This window comes from Panulirus ornatus, chromosome 39, assembly GCF_036320965.1.
Source record: "Panulirus ornatus isolate Po-2019 chromosome 39, ASM3632096v1, whole genome shotgun sequence".
NCBI classification, from domain to species: domain Eukaryota; kingdom Metazoa; phylum Arthropoda; class Malacostraca; order Decapoda; family Palinuridae; genus Panulirus; species Panulirus ornatus.
The window spans coordinates 11,351,849-11,369,733 of NC_092262.1; the positions used below are offsets into that span (position 1 = coordinate 11,351,849).

Below are 17,885 nucleotides of genomic sequence, written 5' to 3' on the forward strand. Positions count from 1 at the left end.
ACCATCTGAATTAACCATGCTTTCAGTCATTCTGTTCCTTTCATCCACCACTAATACTACAAAAGTATTTCTTTTCATCTTCCTTCTCAAATTTCTTTCTTGATTTCAAGTTATGCCCTCTGATTGTTTTATCCCTATATCTCATGAAGAATTGTTCATTATCTTCACTGTTCTCTTTTAAAAAACTTTAAGGTTGTGATCATGCATCCCTCACTGTTCTCTCATCCATGATATGCAGATTTAAGGCCTTAAGCCCTTCCTGGTCACTCAGCCCTCTGAATTCTAGTACCATCTTTTTTGCTTCCTTCTGGACCTTTTTTGTCTTAGGTTTTTGTGATTACCTATTTGTGCTGTATGGGTAAAGAATTTTACTCTTATGGGGCTCTATCTCATGAACATCATCATACAAGTTCTTATATTTCTGTATGCTGTTTACCACCATGTTCTGTCATCATATTCCATCCTTCTTCTGCTTTTTACTGTAAAAGTACAATTTTACATCATCATTTTTACAGGTTTCTTGCTAAATTTCATTTTGATATAAAGCCTTTTGCCTTTTCCTGTAACTCCTTAAATTTTGGTACCATCTTTGTTGCTCTCCTCTAGACTTTCTCTCTTTACCCTTTGTGCTTCAAACAATCCATCCAGTCTTTCATTTTGTCCAAGACAGAGCTCACTTTTGTATGGAAAACCAAGAGGTTCATTACTCATGACACCTATCCTTTCCCTAAGCTATGCTGTCTCACACTTCAGTAATTTCTCCTGAGTTAGAAAGTCATCCATTTGCTTCCTGGTTATCTTCTCCAGAACTTTATAGACTACACTAGTCAGATGATCAGTCTGTAGTTCAGTGCTTCTTTTCTGTCTTATCTCTTATAGACAATTATCACATTTACCATTTTCCACGGCTATAGAACTTTGCCATTTCCAAGTGATATCTTTGAACATCATTTCAAGGGGTTTTTCTAGTGTATCTGCAGACATCATCAGCACATACATTAGAATTTCATCAGGACCATGAGCCTTTTATGAGTTAAGACCTTATATAGTATTTGTTAATATCTAGGTATTTCATTGTTTTCCATAAACTCCTCTTCATTCCATGATACTGATGTTTGGGCTACATTGTCTTCCAGTGTGAGAAGACATTTGAATTTGTTATTCAGTTCACTTATCTTTACATCATCATTTGCAGTTCCTCCCTTTTAATCTCTTATCCTAATTAGTGGCTCTGTAACGTATGATTAACTCTTAATGAATTTATGGAAAATTTTGGATTTTTTCTTGTGTTTCTCTCATGATTCATTTCAAAGTTTCTTTGTTCCTCCTTTCTTTGCTTTATTCGTCCTTCTTCACTTCCCTCTTGACCTTGGCATCATCTGCATGCATATCATTCTGGATTTCATTTACATAGATTAAGAAGAGGAGTGGCATATGTGTTTACCTATTAGTGCTGTGTGGGGAGGAAGTTTTAGATTCATAGAACCCCATCTCTGGAACATTCTATGGTATACAGCTTTAAGATTTATATGTTGTGTTCATTCTCCAGCCCTCTTTGATCTCTTCCTGCATGACCTCCCTTGAGGTATGGTGGTTACTGTTACTGACCACATTCAGCATGGGCCAGCGTGGGGTTGGACTTGCTTGGTTTCGAATCCTGGGTGTGGTAGTTGGCCCCCATCCAACCCAGCTCTTCATTCTTTCCTTGGGGTTGGTCGATGAATGGGAACCTGTCTTAGGCTGGGCTGTGCATGTGTGTGTGTGTGTGTGTGTATGGATACATACATAGAAATATGGACATGATCCTTATACACAAAGGTAAGAGATGGGGCAATGCAAGTGTAAAACTTTCACCTGATAACACACTAATAGTGATCATACTGTGAAAGGAAACAACTCACTTACATCATTACATCGCAGAATCAGAATACTGGCTCACTCAGAGCAAAATGTCCGCATCCCCGCTGAATTCCACACAAGCCCATCCTGCACCCTCACATTACCCTTAATGGTCAACTGCTTCCATTTTATAGAATTCCAACAATACTGGGTGTCTCAAATGACACACGCGTGGCATTTATTCCCCAACACCTCAGACATCAACAAAGCCCAAGAGTAACAAAATGTCCTTGGAACACCTAGTAGCACCAGCTTTGGATAAGGAAAAGAATCCCCAAGTATCCTCTACAGACAGTTTATCTGCCCCTCTCTAAACCAAGCTTTGTCTTCCTAGTCATCCACCTTGTCAGAAGTAGGCATACGAACTGCAAACCACAGAAAGTAAGGTTCTTAGATCAATCACTGGCAGTCACAAACATACATTAGAGAGCTGCTTTCCTAACCCAGTCTTAGATTCTTTCCCACCTTTTATACACCCACCCATCTGAACTTTAGTCTCTAGACAAGTATTAGTGACACTTTCTCATTTTCATCCTGACTGTTACTCATCTCTGTACCTCTACAAACACAGATTCAGCATTTCACAGGACCCATAATGCTCAAGATGTAACTTTCAGTGTGAGCCCTTACTATTTACTCCTTAATATTCCTGCTTTCATCTCACACAGACAGACATTCATCACACTTCTTGATCTGTGATCTCGTCCAGTGGACGTGGCCAGCATCCTGTGCACTGCAGGAGCTCCATAGAAGGGGTTCCTGGGGCAGGAAAGTAAAGTAAGTAAGTAAGTATGGGGAAAAGCTCTGTGCTTATGGGGGCCCTTTCTCTTAATATATCATTTCTGTCATGTAGATTTTCATATTTTCCATTACTTTCAACATTCACTTTATCTCTGCTAATCCTCTTCCTTGTCATTGTTAATCTGTTGCTGAATTAAATGTTTCGTCGCATCCCTCCTGATACTTTGTGTGTCTCACTCCTTGCTAACCTTTCATGTTTTCTACTTGCCGTGTTTACAAAGAATTGGTCTTTGGTAAGATCATTATGATCAAGAAAATTGTAAGTGGTTGCTAACTTCCCCTGTCCTACCTTACCCAGAGTGACCTGATCAAAAATTTACCTCGCTGTTTGTAACTTATTCAGTCTAGACTTAAAGCTCATTGCATTCCTAAAGTTCATCTTTTGCAGTGAAGAGGCAAGCTGCTAAGGTATATTCCAGGCATTTTTCACATTGACCAAATAAAGCTGTTCCTCAGAGCATAGATAATTTGCAGGATTTTATTTATTGATATTTGTATATTTTGAAGAACTGCTTAATGTGTTAGATGATAGGGAGGTGAAAGTAGTGTGCTTGGGACGAGATGGTATACAAAAAGTTTGTCATTGCAGATAGTGTGGTAGTGAAAGTCTTGTGTCAGATGAAGTGTGGTAAAGCATTAATAGTTGATGGGAATTCAGCTGTGTTTCTCGAATAAGATGTTGGAACTGTTGTTAATTAGATGATCAAGCAGCTCAACGCTCTTATGGCCCAGGGTAAGGGGCTTGAGGGTAGATAGAATGCTTGTATAGTGCCCTTGTATGAAGGCAAAGGGATCAAAAGTTGATATTTGAATTACAGAGGTACAATTCTGTTGAGTGTACCTGATAAGGTGTATGGAAGAGCAGGGATTGAGAGGGTGGTGGCTTGCACAGATGAGCTGTTTAGGGAGGAGCAGTGTGACTTTTGAGGGAGATAAAGTGTATCAGGACCAGGTGTATGCAAGAAGCATTTGGAGAAAGAGTGAATTGTGTAGGGCATTTATGGATCTAGAGAAAACTTATGATAGGTAGGCATCCACCATCTAGGGAGGTATAATACTAGTATGACCTGCCTGGGTATTAGGAGGGTTAGTGACAGCTGCATAGTTAGCCAGCACTTAAGTGGTCATCAAGTTATACTCATCTGACCCAGGTAGCTATCTCTTCTTTCTGCCTCACCCACATGTGAACTGCTGGCATTCTGTCCACAAACATACAATCTCTTGTTGTCACACATAACACTTGACAACACTTAACTCACACAGCTCATTCCTCTTAACTCTAGTTTTTCTAAGATGAACATCGTGCACTAGCCATGCCTTCTGCCATATAGTAGGAGCAATAGGTAGAAGTAGTAGGTAGGGACATTAGGTAGGAGCATTATGTAGAAACATTTGGTAGAAGTAAAAAGTAGGCAGAAGTAATTGGTTGGAACGTTATGTAGTTCTGTAGGAACATTAGGTAAGAGCCTCAGGAAACACTGTGCTAGAATTGCCCCCTGCCAGTTTTCTGTTAAGGGTGAGGCACTAAAGGCTAAGAAGTGGCACTGGAATTCACCAGCTGTGTTCTGTTGTGGCCACTCTCTTGAGGGAATTTCCTGAGGGAATGGGCATCAGAGTTATGGATAGATGGACACATTTTAATGCTTGCTAGTTGCTGCCATGCTTAGATTTTCATGTATGCATTCCTTTTTAGGCTCCAGAGTTTGAATTCTTTCATGATAATTCATATTCTCCATACTCTTTTTGCCTTTGAATTTTTTCTGTGACATTTTTATCAATTTGTTTGTTAACCATACAAGTCAGCAGTATTCAGTTTTGCTTCTTATGTATGTGTTGAACATTTTCATCTTTAGTTTTCTGTCTTGTGAAATTTTTCACTTTCATACCACTTATGATATGGCTTGACAGTGCTATCTTTTACTGTAGCTCCTAGGTTTTTGATGTTTTCTTCAGTCTTTGTGTCTTTCTCCATTGGGTCTTTGTATAGAGATGCTGATATATTGTTAATTGTTCCAAGAAGACTGAGAAGGAGATGGATGGATGGATTATAGGGGGTAGGGGTAGGACATGCAGTAGGGAGAGAAGTATACGTTGCATAGAATGAATTAGATTAGTGAGGTATAAGTGCGGCAATGCAGTGTCTGTGGCCAGATCCAACATAGATACAGTGATAGAATTATCCCTGGGGATAGGGAAGAAAGAATTCTTCCCATGTATTTCCTGCTTGCTGTAGAAGGTGACTCAAAGGGGAGGGAGCAGGGCTTTGGAAATCCTCCCTTTCAGTTTTTACTTTTCCAAAAGAAGGAACAGAGAAGGTGGCCTAGTGAAGATTTTCCCTCTTAGGTTCAGTCCTCTGTTCTAAACGCTACCTAGCTAACACGGGAAATGGTGAATATGCGTGAAAAAAATTAAACCATGGAATACTCTTTGGAGTTTTTCTGTAGATGGTAGACTCTGGTTTCAAGAAATTATTCTTGACATTTTGATATCAATTATATGAAAATTAGACCAATTTTGATTTTTTTCAGATGCTGAAGTTGGAAAGATGATAAAGTATATAGAATTATTATATAGTGAGAGTTTACATATTTATGTCTTTTTAAAAAAATAAAGGTATTCCTCTTGTGAAATTCAATTTCCAGATCAGTGTTTCACCATCATTCCCAAGACATTGTACCCCTGTTAAATTAATAACTATTATTTCATAGCTTGGCTTAATTAAACAAGTCTGTTTGTTAAGAGGAATGAAAAACTTTGTGATATTACAAATAAATGAAATTTTTTGGAGTTCCAAATAAGTCATGCAAAAAAGTCAGTATTGCAAACAAATAGATAAAAATTAAGAATTCTACATCATGTCTGTGTCAGATAAGCTTATCTGTCTATTTATATTTCTGATTCCTGTTGCCTTTGGGAACTCCCTCAAGGGGGTGACCATAGAAAAAGTCTCCATAACTGTTGAACACCAGTGCCACTTTTTATCCTCTTTTGCCTTACAGTTAAGCGTATCTCTTGAGATAAGGAAGGGTTGCATTCTTTAGAAGTAGTCCATAACTCAAAATTTCCTAATATGAAACCCATTTTCCCATTTACTTCTGTTTAAAATCAGAAGTACATCTCTAGAGACAAAATGTTTTCCCCAAAACAAAATAAGATTACATCTTAAGACATTTTTTGAAATTAACAATTAATTGAATATTGACATAATAGACTGCTTTCCTTCCATACTTGTTCACTTTTTCCTGCATAAGTGAGGTAGCATCCAGAATAGCCATAAAGGGAAAAAATCCTTGCTTGGCTCCTTTCCCTTTTCATTCTTTGGAAAGTACTTTAGGAGGGGATATACTAGTATTATTTTATTAAAGGATAAAAAGATTTTAATAAACATATGCTGTACTTTTGAGAAACTGTGGAAAGTGGTGCTCGAGGTTGCATGTTAAGGTTATGGTAAAAGAAGCATCTCCCTTCATTGCAGTGTTATCTTTTATCATCATCATCTCTGCTCTGAGGGAATGTACACTTTCACTATCATTGAGTATTTTGCCTGTTTCCAACAGCTGAATTTCAGCAGCTGATGGTGTCAGGGCGTCAGAGTAACATTGTCTGCTTTTCACACATCTGGTTCTCCATGTAAGAGTTCTCAGTGGCAGAGTGTTAAGCCGTATAGCCTTCTTGACACCTATAAATTCCCCTCTCAGCAAGGATTGCTGTTTATGATTAGCTGCAAATTTTCTTAAACTCCTTTTATGATACCACTCCAGCAGTTTGGTTACCAGGATAAGTTCAAGCTTAGGTTCTGTAGCTTCTGTAACATCTGACTCTTTTGCTCCAGAAATTCAGCTTCATAGTGCAAGGCTTACAGTTTCTTTCACTATAGTGCATCTTGTAGGGAGTCCTTTAAGATTATGAACACATTCTAGCCAGAATTATTTTTTCAAACACTGTGGTTGGTTGGATGTTTGTGCTAAAGGCCTATCAATTGCCAGGATCATTAAGGCCATGAGTGTCAATCTGCATCCAGCATCTGAAGAACTGGTAACATCTTTTTCAGGTTTTGATAATGATTTCAACACCATGTTCACTCTCACTGTGCATGTGGTCCACACCAAACACTGTTTGAATTTTCTTACCAAGATTTGGTAGTATTATCAATAGCATTCAGTTTTTTGTGATTTTGTCCCAAAACTCCTTACAATTTGTTGAATTGATGTGCGACTTTAGATATGTAGATAAGCATTGATAATGGATGTAAAACACTGAATCATGTTTCATGTGCTTGTGCAGTTTTACCACAGGCCAAAAAGACTAATTAAAGAAAACTTAGTAAAAGTAGCTCTTAACACTCTTATTCCTGTCAATTTGACAATTTAGTAATAATGTTGAAAAGTGTGTGAACTTTGACAATTTTAAATCAGATAATCAGATAATGATTTTCTGCTAGACCATCACAAAAAATTATATATTTTTACCAGAAACCCACCCCAAAAATCTCCTGCATACTGATATTTAGTCTGCCAGCAAAAGAATGCAGATACACCTGTAGATAGTGTTTTCTTTTGTTCTTTTTCTTTCCATTATTGTGCAGTTATTGTGTTTTGGAATATAAGACATTAAGAGTGCAAAAGCATTAATTTAGTCATACCAGAGTTAACATAGTAATCCTTTAGTCTTGTAAATATTTCCTTATTACAGTTTTGCAGCTATTGTGTCGCTAAAAACCATGCAAAGCAGCCATTTGATTATTTGATTATACCAGAAAGTCAGCGCTCTGGTGGTGGTGTTTATGTAGTGTGAGCCTTTGACCCTCACCTCACTGGCTTGCCATTATATAATGTTTTTTTATGCCATTCAGTAATTACTGTACTGCTCAAAACAGCACAGTTACAGGACAAAGCATTTATATATTCTTACCAGAAAGGCAACTAAGTGGTTCTGTGTGTGTATGATGTATTGCAGAGGAGTGTGCATGAATTGGAGGGAAGCCTTGGTGATATCAGCCATTTAATTTAATATTTTTGAATTTTATTCTTTTATTTTACAATCGCTATATTGTTGAAACCAGCACAGTAACAGTGCAATGTGTATATACGTATAATCATACCAGAAAGATGACTTAGTAATTGTGTGTCGAGGATGTATTGGTTTGGAGCTCATGGTCAGAAAGGAGGACGGATGTAGGTTTTACCCACTTCATTGGCACCTTGCCTCCCACAGTGATACTTTTTTTTTTGATATATGATTGCTGTTGTACATTTGCAGTATCATTAAAAACAGCACAGTAATGGAGAAGACCTGTAGCTTGATTATACCAGAAAGTCATGTTACTAGTGGTGTATGAGTAGTGTGTGTATTATGCAGTACCGTAAAAAGTTTACTGGACAAACATAATGATCTGTTATCTTCATTTACCCTTATTAGTACCAATATTTGTTTTTCATTTTCATTAAATGATTAATCTGACACGTTTGAATGACTAGCAGTGCTTGGTGAGTTGTTTGGCAGTTCACATTTTCCCCACAGTATATGCTTTTTGCCTGCTGCTCAGCAGTTGACAGTAATTATAGCACTTATCGATTATAAAGACAAGCTTCCAAAATGTAGTATATAAAGGTAATACTAATGTGAGTGGAGGGGAATAACGAAGTAGGTTTCTCAGCAGACATAAATACATACTGCAATTTTTAGTACAGTACAATGTACTAGTGAGTCAGCACTTCAGTGGTTGTCAAGTTGCTCTCATCTGACCCAGGTAGCTGTCTTTTCTTCCTGCCTCACCCACACATGCACTGTTGGCATTATGTCTGCAGTTATACAGTCTGTGCCTGTCATACATAACACTTGAGAACACTTAACTCACACTGCTCATTTTTCATAACTCTTGATTTCCCTCCAGTGAGCACTGCACTAGCCCTGCCTTTTGGCATGATGGTAGGAGTAGTTGATAGAAGTAGTAGGTAGGAACATTTAGGCTGGAACATTAGGAAGAAACATTAGTTAGAAGTAGTAGGTAGGAACAGTAAGTATGAGCATTAGGTAGTAGTAGTCAGTAGGAACATTAGGTAGGAGCCTCTGCAAACAATGCACTAGAGTTGCCCTCCGCCAGTGTCTTGTTAAGGTTGAGGCACTAAGGGCTAAGAAGCTGCACTGGAGTCCATTAGTTATAGAGACTCTACTGCCGTGGCCACCCCCTTAATGGAGTACTAGTTAGAAGAGGTGTCAGAGATGTAGTTAGATAGATCGCATCCTGCAGTTATTCTGATTTTTTGTCTGTCTTGTGTTATTCTTTTGATTTTGGTCATTGCATCTCTCCTCTTGTAACTGCTTTTTAACTAAAGCAGTATATTGAGTGCTGCATTTATGTTGTCCTGTCTATTGAACTTTTCTGTCTCAAAAGTTTATAAATTTTTGTATACTGTCAGCACTTGGAATATCTTTACTTGGCTTCTTCCAGTCATCCACTACTCTTTTGAGTTTTTTAAATCTCTGCAAACAAGTTTCTAGCATTGTTTCTTGAGGCCTCTGATTGCATCTTTGCTAAGATGAGGCAACTGATATCCATGTTAGTATGTTGTAGAGGACAATCCTCGTATAGTTTCAGGGCAGTAGGTGAGTGGAATGAACTGTCATGAAATTTAAGAATGCCAACAGCCCTAATTCTTTGTCAGTGAGTACATATGCATTCTTCCTGTATCAGTCTTGTCAGCAAGATGATTATGGTGTACAGGTACTTTAAATGTCTTTTTACTGTGTATTTTATGTTTGATTTTGTGTTTAGTGAAGTATTGGAGGATTGCCCAGAGTTTAAAATATTTTTTATCTTTTTTTTTGAAAACCATAAGATTTTTTTGGAATTGTGAAGGGTGTCTGTATGAGATTTTTTTTTTTATTATTATACTTTGTCGCTGTCTCCCGCGTTTGCGAGGTAGCGCAAGGAAACAGACGAAAGAAATGGCCCCCCCCCCCCATACACATGTATATACATACGTCCACACACGCAAATATACATACCTACACAGCTTTCCATGGTTTACCCCAGACGCTTCACATGCCTTGATTCAATCCACTGACAGCACGTCAACCCCGGTATACCACATCGCTCCAATTCACTCTATTCCTTGCCCTCCTTTCACCCTCCTGCATGTTCAGGCCCCAATCACACAAAATCTTTTTCACTCCATCTTTCCACCTCCAATTTGGTCTCCCTCTTCTCCTCGTTCCCTCCACCTCCGACACATATATCCTCTTGGTCAATCTTTCCTCACTCATTCTCTCCATGTGCCCAAACCACTTCAAAACACCCTCTTCTGCTCTCTCAACCACGCTCTTTTTATTTCCACACATCTCTCTTACCCTTACGTTACTCACTCGATCAAACCACCTCACACCACACATTGTCCTCAAACATCTCATTTCCAGCACATCCATCCTCCTGCGCACAACTCTATCCATAGCCCACGCCTCGCAACCATACAACATTGTTGGAACCACTATTCCTTCAAACATACCCATTTTTGCTTTCCGAGATAATGTTCTCGACTTCCACACATTCTTCAAGGCCCCCAGAATTTTCGCCCCCTCCCCCACCCTATGATCCACTTCCACTTCCATGGTTCCATCCGCTGCCAGATCCACTCCCAGATATCTAAAACACTTCACTTCCTCCAGTTTTTCTCAATTCAAACTCACCTCCCAATTGGCTTGACCCTCAACCCTACTGTACCTAATAACCTTGCTCTTATTCACATTTACTCTTAACTTTCTTCTTCCACACACTTTACCAAACTCAGTCACCAGCTTCTGCAGTTTCTCACATGAATCAGCCACCAGCGCTGTATCATCAGCGAACAACAACTGTATGAGATACAGTGCCATATTTCTTCACTTTTATTAAATGTATTCCTTCATAAGTTTTGATTGTAGCAGTAGTCATGGCAGTCTGAAGTTCTATTTTCATTAGTGCAGACTTTGAGATAAGAGCTTTTACTGTCAGATGAAAATTAAATGGTTGCATTAGTGCCATTATACAAGAAATTTGCAGACATACTCAGGGCAGCTACCTGACATTGGTGCTGGAAAGCAGATGTGTAAGTCACTTTATGAATAACGGAAACATTCTGAATTAGTGAAAAATAAAACATTTCCTTGATTTTAGTTAATTTGTAACTTTCGTTGGTAAATATGGGCCACTTTCCCAAGCATCACAAATTAATGGGGTCTCAATTTATGTGACTTGAGTTTCCACCTTCCCTCCCTATTACTTTCACCATTTGTTATTCATCATTACTTTTATTCATGTACATTCTCATGATACTGATTTTTCTCTTTCAGATATGTGCCAAACCCTTGTGGTAAGATGTCATTAGAGAAGGAATGGTCTAAGGAAGTTCAGCCATATGCATATCAGACAGTTGTGAAGGATATTGCTGTTCATGACCCTGGCTATAAACAACTACTCACTGCCCAAGAATATTTCCCTCAACGTAGCAAAGTTTTTATGCTGGGACAACCTCATTATGGGTGCATGGGAGAGGTAAGGATATTTATACATGAGAGTATAATTAAGCTTTGTTAATTCTTGATATCTGAAAATCAAAATTTATGTGGTAGTACATTTTCCGAATCAGTGCATTTAAACTCGTTAAGAATTCTGTTTCTAGTTACAGTTAATTCTAAACTCATTAAGTTAGAAATCTGTTTCTAGTTGCATTTTCCCTACATTGATTGAAGAGTTGGGATGTAATCAGCTTATGAATATATTCTATACCTGTTTCATTTTGAATTTATTTATAGACAATCTGTGGAAAGAAGAGGTCCTCAAAGAGATGGTACCAAATTACATATATTTATGTTTGTTGTATATATCCCAAACTTTTATAACAGATCATTGTTTCCTCATGTTAGATTTTGATCTGACATTGTGAGATTGCTCATTTCATCAATTCTTAGGTCATATACAGAGATGAAGCTAGATTATGCATCTGTATGCCCACATAGATGTGAATTTCAGACTTAAGTTTTCTGTAACTAGCATTCCGTGATTTGTTCTCTATTGTGACCAGTTGAATAATTTCAATTTTTCTTTCATGCTTATTAACCATTTCCTATGTTAGCACAGTGGTGCCAGGAACAGATGAAGAATTGGACTCATTTGCTTGCATACTTTCAATATCTGTCTTGTTTTATGTACTTAAACCACAGCCCCCAATTCATAACCTGTTGCCTGAGTCCCATACTGGAAGAAAATTTAAGAAGACAAACTGTCTACTGGCAAATATCAGAATACCTGTCAAGTATATGGATAAAGAAATATTTAGCATGTTGTTTTTATCCTACATAAGGCCAAAACTAGAATATGTTTATCAGATTTGGTCACTGCACCTAAAGAACCACAAAGAGCTGATAGAGAAGCTCTAGAGAGGGTAACAAAGATGGCACCACAAGATAGAGAAAGCTGAGTTAGAGGGAAAGACTTAAGGCATTAGTTTTCCCACCTTGGAAGAGAGAATAGTGAAAGGAACCTGATCACACCCTTATTGATTGATGACGGACCATCAGCAGATTTTTGAGAAATTTGGGGACCTAGCAATCAGAGGATATGAAATAAAGCGAGAAACATGCTTAAAAGATGTAAAGAAGTGGTCTTATAAAAGGGTGGATGATTGGAACAAAATGACTGAGGACATTGTTAATATATACAGCATACATAACTTTCAGGGGCTAGATGATATTAGGGAATGTTTGAGAAGTAAGAAATACCCCCTGACTGTAAAATTCCCTCACCATATAGTACTAATAAGTAATTATAACCAGTCCCTACAGACCTACGTTTGGTTATTCCATATCTTTGGTTTCTTCATATGCTCTAGTTCAGTCCATTAATAGCAAGTCCCCCCCCCCCCCCCTGTATATGACATTGCTCCAGTTCACTCTATCCCATGCACACCGCACACGAGACCTGGCCTTTGTATTTTTTAACTTGTCTCTTCTTGTTTTCATAGATTTATTTGTTAATGTATGTGTACTTGCTTGGCACCTAGATGCATACATACTTCCTAGCATAAGCAAGTATTGCTTGCATTGCTTTTAATAGCCAGACTAGCTAGCAGAATTCTTCAACAGTGTTTTGAGCTATTGAACTCTGAGAATGCTGAGATGGTTTGTAACTGAAAAATTTAGGAAGACTGTATGTGTTGCTATGCTTTTATGCAGAGGTGGACATTATTTTATTGCAGACATTATATTGATTACTTTGTTATTGAAAAAGCTGGAATCTCTTTCACTCTGTAACTAAATGTTACAAATTAATTGTTTCTATTTTGCAGGTAATAGAAATTGACCCAAGTCACAAAGGTCGAATACGGGTGGCTATGACCGTAGCACTGGAGCCAAATTTTGATGTAGTGAAGCAAAGACAAAATCAGCTTGTGGAAAAGTATATGACAGGTGAGACTTCAAGATTATTTGTGACTATGAATCTATGCTACATATACATTCTTCCATTAATGGGTTATGTAAAGAACCGTACAATTTTTTTAACTGTATTGGGACAGAACCTGTGCTTATCCTCACACATGCTAAACTGTCTCTCTCTCTCTCCTTTGCAGTTTGTCTCTTGAGCATGGGATATATTCTCAAAAATCTTCCTCCTTCATGTGGGTATTCCTTCATGCATGTAGGTCAAAACATATAGGAGAAAAATGTTGTTTTGAAATTTGAAAAGCCAATTCTCTCCCCATGCATACATTTCTAGGCCTTTTTTAACCCTGCCTTCCCTCCTTTTTTTTCAAATAATCTTTCTCTGTACTGACTGTGACTGCTTTTGGGTTGATACCCATGATGATGCAAATAAGTGAGCTCTCTGCGGCTCAGAACAAGAGGGTCATTGACATCATATCTCTGGCAGTCTCTGATTGGCCAAAGATAGACCCAAAATGAGAAAACTTGCTAATTAGTTAGGTGGATAGCGATAGGTGAGTCGAGCCAGTGTTCCCGACCAGATAGGCAGAGGGTTAGAAGATCCTAACCCCAATATCCATAGAGAATATATCCCAAGATCTTAGGACTGCTTCAGAAAGGTTTATCAAATTGCAAAACCAACTTTGTTTTGATAAGTAATCTCCTATGGTAACTCACTCCAACAGGTTACATCGCTGCTCAGAGGATTGGCCTCTCATCTCATTTGCTGGCCCGACTGACTGGAACAGTTTACTTAGTCCCACCTTCTGGAACCTTATCTGAGAATGAAACCAGAGCCAAGTTGAATATAGGGCTCAATCTTAAAGATAACAAAAGAAATGAGGAGGTTTGTATGAAGTTGTAATGTACATGAAATATTTTCTACTTCTGTTGAATGTTAGGATAACTAGCTTTTGACATCTTAATGTAAATTTGCAGAGAGGGGCAGCTGTTGGGATGTCTGATCACTCTCTTGTGGAGGCAAGGGTGAAGATTTGTAGAGGTTTTCCAAAAAGAGGAGAGGATGCTGGGGAGAAGAGCATGGTGAGAGTAAGTCAGCTTGGAAAGGAGACTTGTGCGAAGAAATGCCATGAGAGATTGATTGTAGAATGGCAAAAGATGAGATTGGCAGGTATTTAGGGAAGCAGTGATGGCAAGTGCAAAAGATGCATGTGGCATGCGAAAGGTCAGAAGTGGGCAGATTAGAAAGGGTAGTGAGTGGTGGGATGAAGAAGTAAAGTTGTTAGTGAAAGAGAAAAGAGAGGTGTTTGGGCAGTACTTACAAGGAAGGAGTGCAAGTGTTTGGGGGATGTATGAAAGAAAGTGGGAGGAGTTCAAGAGGAAGGTGTAGGGGTTGAAAAAGAGAAGAGTTGGGGTGAGAGTATAATTAGATTAGGGGAGAATAAAAAGATCTTTTAAAAGGAGATAGATATTGTGCAGTGGACAGAAGAATGAATGGGAACATCGGTAAGGGAGCAAAAGGGGAAATGATAACAGATAGTGACGGAGCGAGGAGATGAATTGAGTTTTTTCAAGGATTGTTGAATGTGTTTAATGATAGATTGGCAGATTTATGATGTTTTGGTTGGGATGGTGTGCAAAGTGAGAGTCAGGGAGAGTGGTTTGGTGAAGAGAGAAGAGGTGGTGAAAGCCTTGCGGAAGATGAAATCCGGCAAGGTGGCAGGATTTGATAATATTGCATTTGAATTTATTAAGAAAGGGGATGACTGTGTTGTTGATTGGTTGGTAAGGATATTCATTGTAAGTATGGTTCATGGTGAAGTGCCTGAGGATTGGCAGAATGCATGTATAGTGCCATTGTACAAAGGCAAAGGGGATGTGTGGATCAGGTGTTTACTTTGAACAATACATGTAATAAGTGCTTAGAAAACAGAGGGATTTATATGAAGCATTTATGGATCTGGAGAAGGCATGTGATAGGGTTGATAGAGATTCTTTGTAGAAGGTCTTAAGAATATGTTTACTTGTGTCTTTGGGTTTAAATTATTTTTACTTATAAGATTGTTTTCACTGCTGAACATGAATATATTTAAAACACTTAATCTGTTTTTACTTCACAGGTGGCTGGCTACAGTCGCAAAACCCAGGAGCTGAATGAGAAGTCTATATGGTTATATTCAGATCAGACTGTTGAAACTCTTGTGGAGTATCAAAAGAAATTCCCAGAAATATTTTTGCATCTAGCAGTGAACATTGGACAGAAGGACATATTTTTCCAGGATGAAGTATTTGCACGAGAGGATTAGTGAGTTTGGAGTTATTATTTCCACTTGAATCCTGTGTCTCATTTTCTGCTGTACAATTTCTAGGTGTATGTAAAATCCTCTTAAAATCATTGCCACTGCACATCTTTGCATTCTATTTATTTATTATTTTGCTTTGTTGCTGTCTCCCGCATTTGCGAGGTAGTGCAAGGAAACAGACAAAAGAAATGGCCCAACCCACCCCCATACACCTGTATATACATACACGTCCACACACGCAAATATTTTTTTTTTTTTTTTTTTTTTATACTTTGTCGCTGTCTCCCGCGTCTCCCGCGTTTGCGAGGTAGCGCAAGGAAACAGACGAAAGAAATGGCCCAACCCCCCCCCATACACATGTATATACACATGTCCACACACGCAAATATACATACCTACACAGCTTTCCATGGTTTACCCCAGACGCTTCACATGCCTTGATTCAATCCACTGACAGCACGTCAACCCCGGTATACCACATCGCTCCAATTCACTCTATTCCTTGCCCTCCTTTCACCCTCCTGCATGTTCAGGCCCCGATCACACAAAATCTTTTTCACTCCATCTTTCCACCTCCAATTTGGTCTCCCTCTTCTTCTTGCTCCCTCCACCTCCGACACATATATCCTCTTGGTCAATCTTTCCTCACTCATCCTCTCCATGTGCCCAAACCACTTCAAAACACCCTCTTCTGCTCTCTCAACCACGCTCTTTTTATTTCCACACATCTCTCTTACCCTTACGTTACTCACTCGATCAAACCACCTCACACCACACATTGTCCTCAAACATCTCATTTCCAGCACATCCATCCTCCTGCGCACAACTCTATCCATAGCCCACGCCTCGCAACCATACAACATTGTTGGAACCACTATTCCTTCAAACATACCCACCTTTGCTCTCCGAGACAATGTTCTCGACTTCCAAACATTCTTCAAGGCCCCCAGAATTTTCGCCCCCTCCCCCACCCTATGATCCACTTCCGCTTCCATGGTTCCATCCGCTGCCAGATCCACTCCCAGATATCTAAAACACTTCACTTCCTCCAGTTTTTCTCCATTCAAACTCACCTCCCAATTGACTTGACCCTCAACCCTACTGTACCTAATAACCTTGCTCTTATTCACATTTACTCTTAACTTTCTTCTTCCACACACTTTACCAAACTCAGTCACCAGCTTCTGCAGTTTCTCACATGAATCAGCCACCAGCGCTGTATCATCAGCGAACAACAACTGACTCACTTCCCAAGCTCTCTCATCCCCAACAGACTTCATACTTGCCCCTCTCTCCAAAACTCTTGCATTTACCTCCCTAACAACCCCATCCATAAACAAATTAAACAACCATGGAGACATCACACACCCCTGCCGCAAACCTACATTCACTGAGAACCAATCACTTTCCTCTCTTCCTACACGTACACATGCCTTACATCCTCGATAAAAACTTTTCACTGCTTCTAACAACTTTCCTCCCACACCATATATTCTTAATACCTTCCACAGAGCATCTCTATCAACTCTATCATATGCCTTCTCCAGATCCATAAATGCTACATACAAATCCATTTTTACTTTTCTAAGTATTTCTCACATACATTCTTCAAAGCAAACACCTGATCCACACATCCTCTACCACTTCTGAAACCACACTGCTCTTCCCCAATCTGATGCTCTGTACATGCCTTCACCCTCTCAATCAATACCCTCCCATATAATTTACCAGGAATACTCAACAAACTTATACCTCTGTAATTTGAGCACTCACTCTTATCCCCTTTGCCTTTGTACACGCAAATATACATACCCATAAATCTCAATGTTCACATATATATACACACACAAACACATACATATATACACATGCACACAATTCACACTGTCTGCCTTTATTCATTCCCATCGCCACCTCGCCACACATGGAATAACATCCCCCTCCCCCCTCATGTGTGCGAGGTAGCGCTAGGAAAAGACAACAAAGGCCCCATTCGTTCACACTCAGTCTCTAGCTGTCATGCAATAATGCCCCAAACCACAGCTCCCTTTCCACATCCAGGCCCCACAGAACTTTCCATGGTTTACCCCAGACGCTTCACATGCCCTGATTCAATCCATTGACAGCACGTCGACCCCGGTATACCACATCGATCCAATTCACTCTATTCCTTGCCCGCCTTTCACCCTCCAGCATGCTCAGGCCCCGATCGCTCAAAATCTTTTTCACTCCATCTTTCCACCTCCAGTTTGGTCTCCCACTTCTTCTCGTTCCCTCCACCTCCGACACATATATCCTCTTGGTCAATCTTTCTTCGCTCATTCTCTCCATGTGCCCAAACCATTTCAAAACACTCTCTTCTGCTCTCTCAACCATACTCTTTTTATTTCCACACATCTCTCTTACCCTTACATTACTTACTCGATCAAACCACCTCACACCACATATTGTCCTCAAACATCTCAT

General features: G+C 39.2%; 1 protein-coding gene across 1 annotated transcript in view; it reads left to right on the top strand.

Annotated features, from left to right (window-relative positions):
• Nucleotides 1-17,885, top strand: part of pcm (5'-3' exoribonuclease pacman) — a 57,220-nt gene that overhangs the window by 17,838 nt on the left and 21,497 nt on the right. The window contains exons 11-14 of the mRNA XM_071685068.1: nucleotides 11,029-11,230; nucleotides 13,023-13,143; nucleotides 13,842-14,002; nucleotides 15,237-15,421. Coding sequence (XP_071541169.1) covers nucleotides 11,029-11,230; nucleotides 13,023-13,143; nucleotides 13,842-14,002; nucleotides 15,237-15,421 — 669 coding nt within the window. The remainder of the gene's footprint in view (nucleotides 1-11,028; nucleotides 11,231-13,022; nucleotides 13,144-13,841; nucleotides 14,003-15,236; nucleotides 15,422-17,885) is intronic.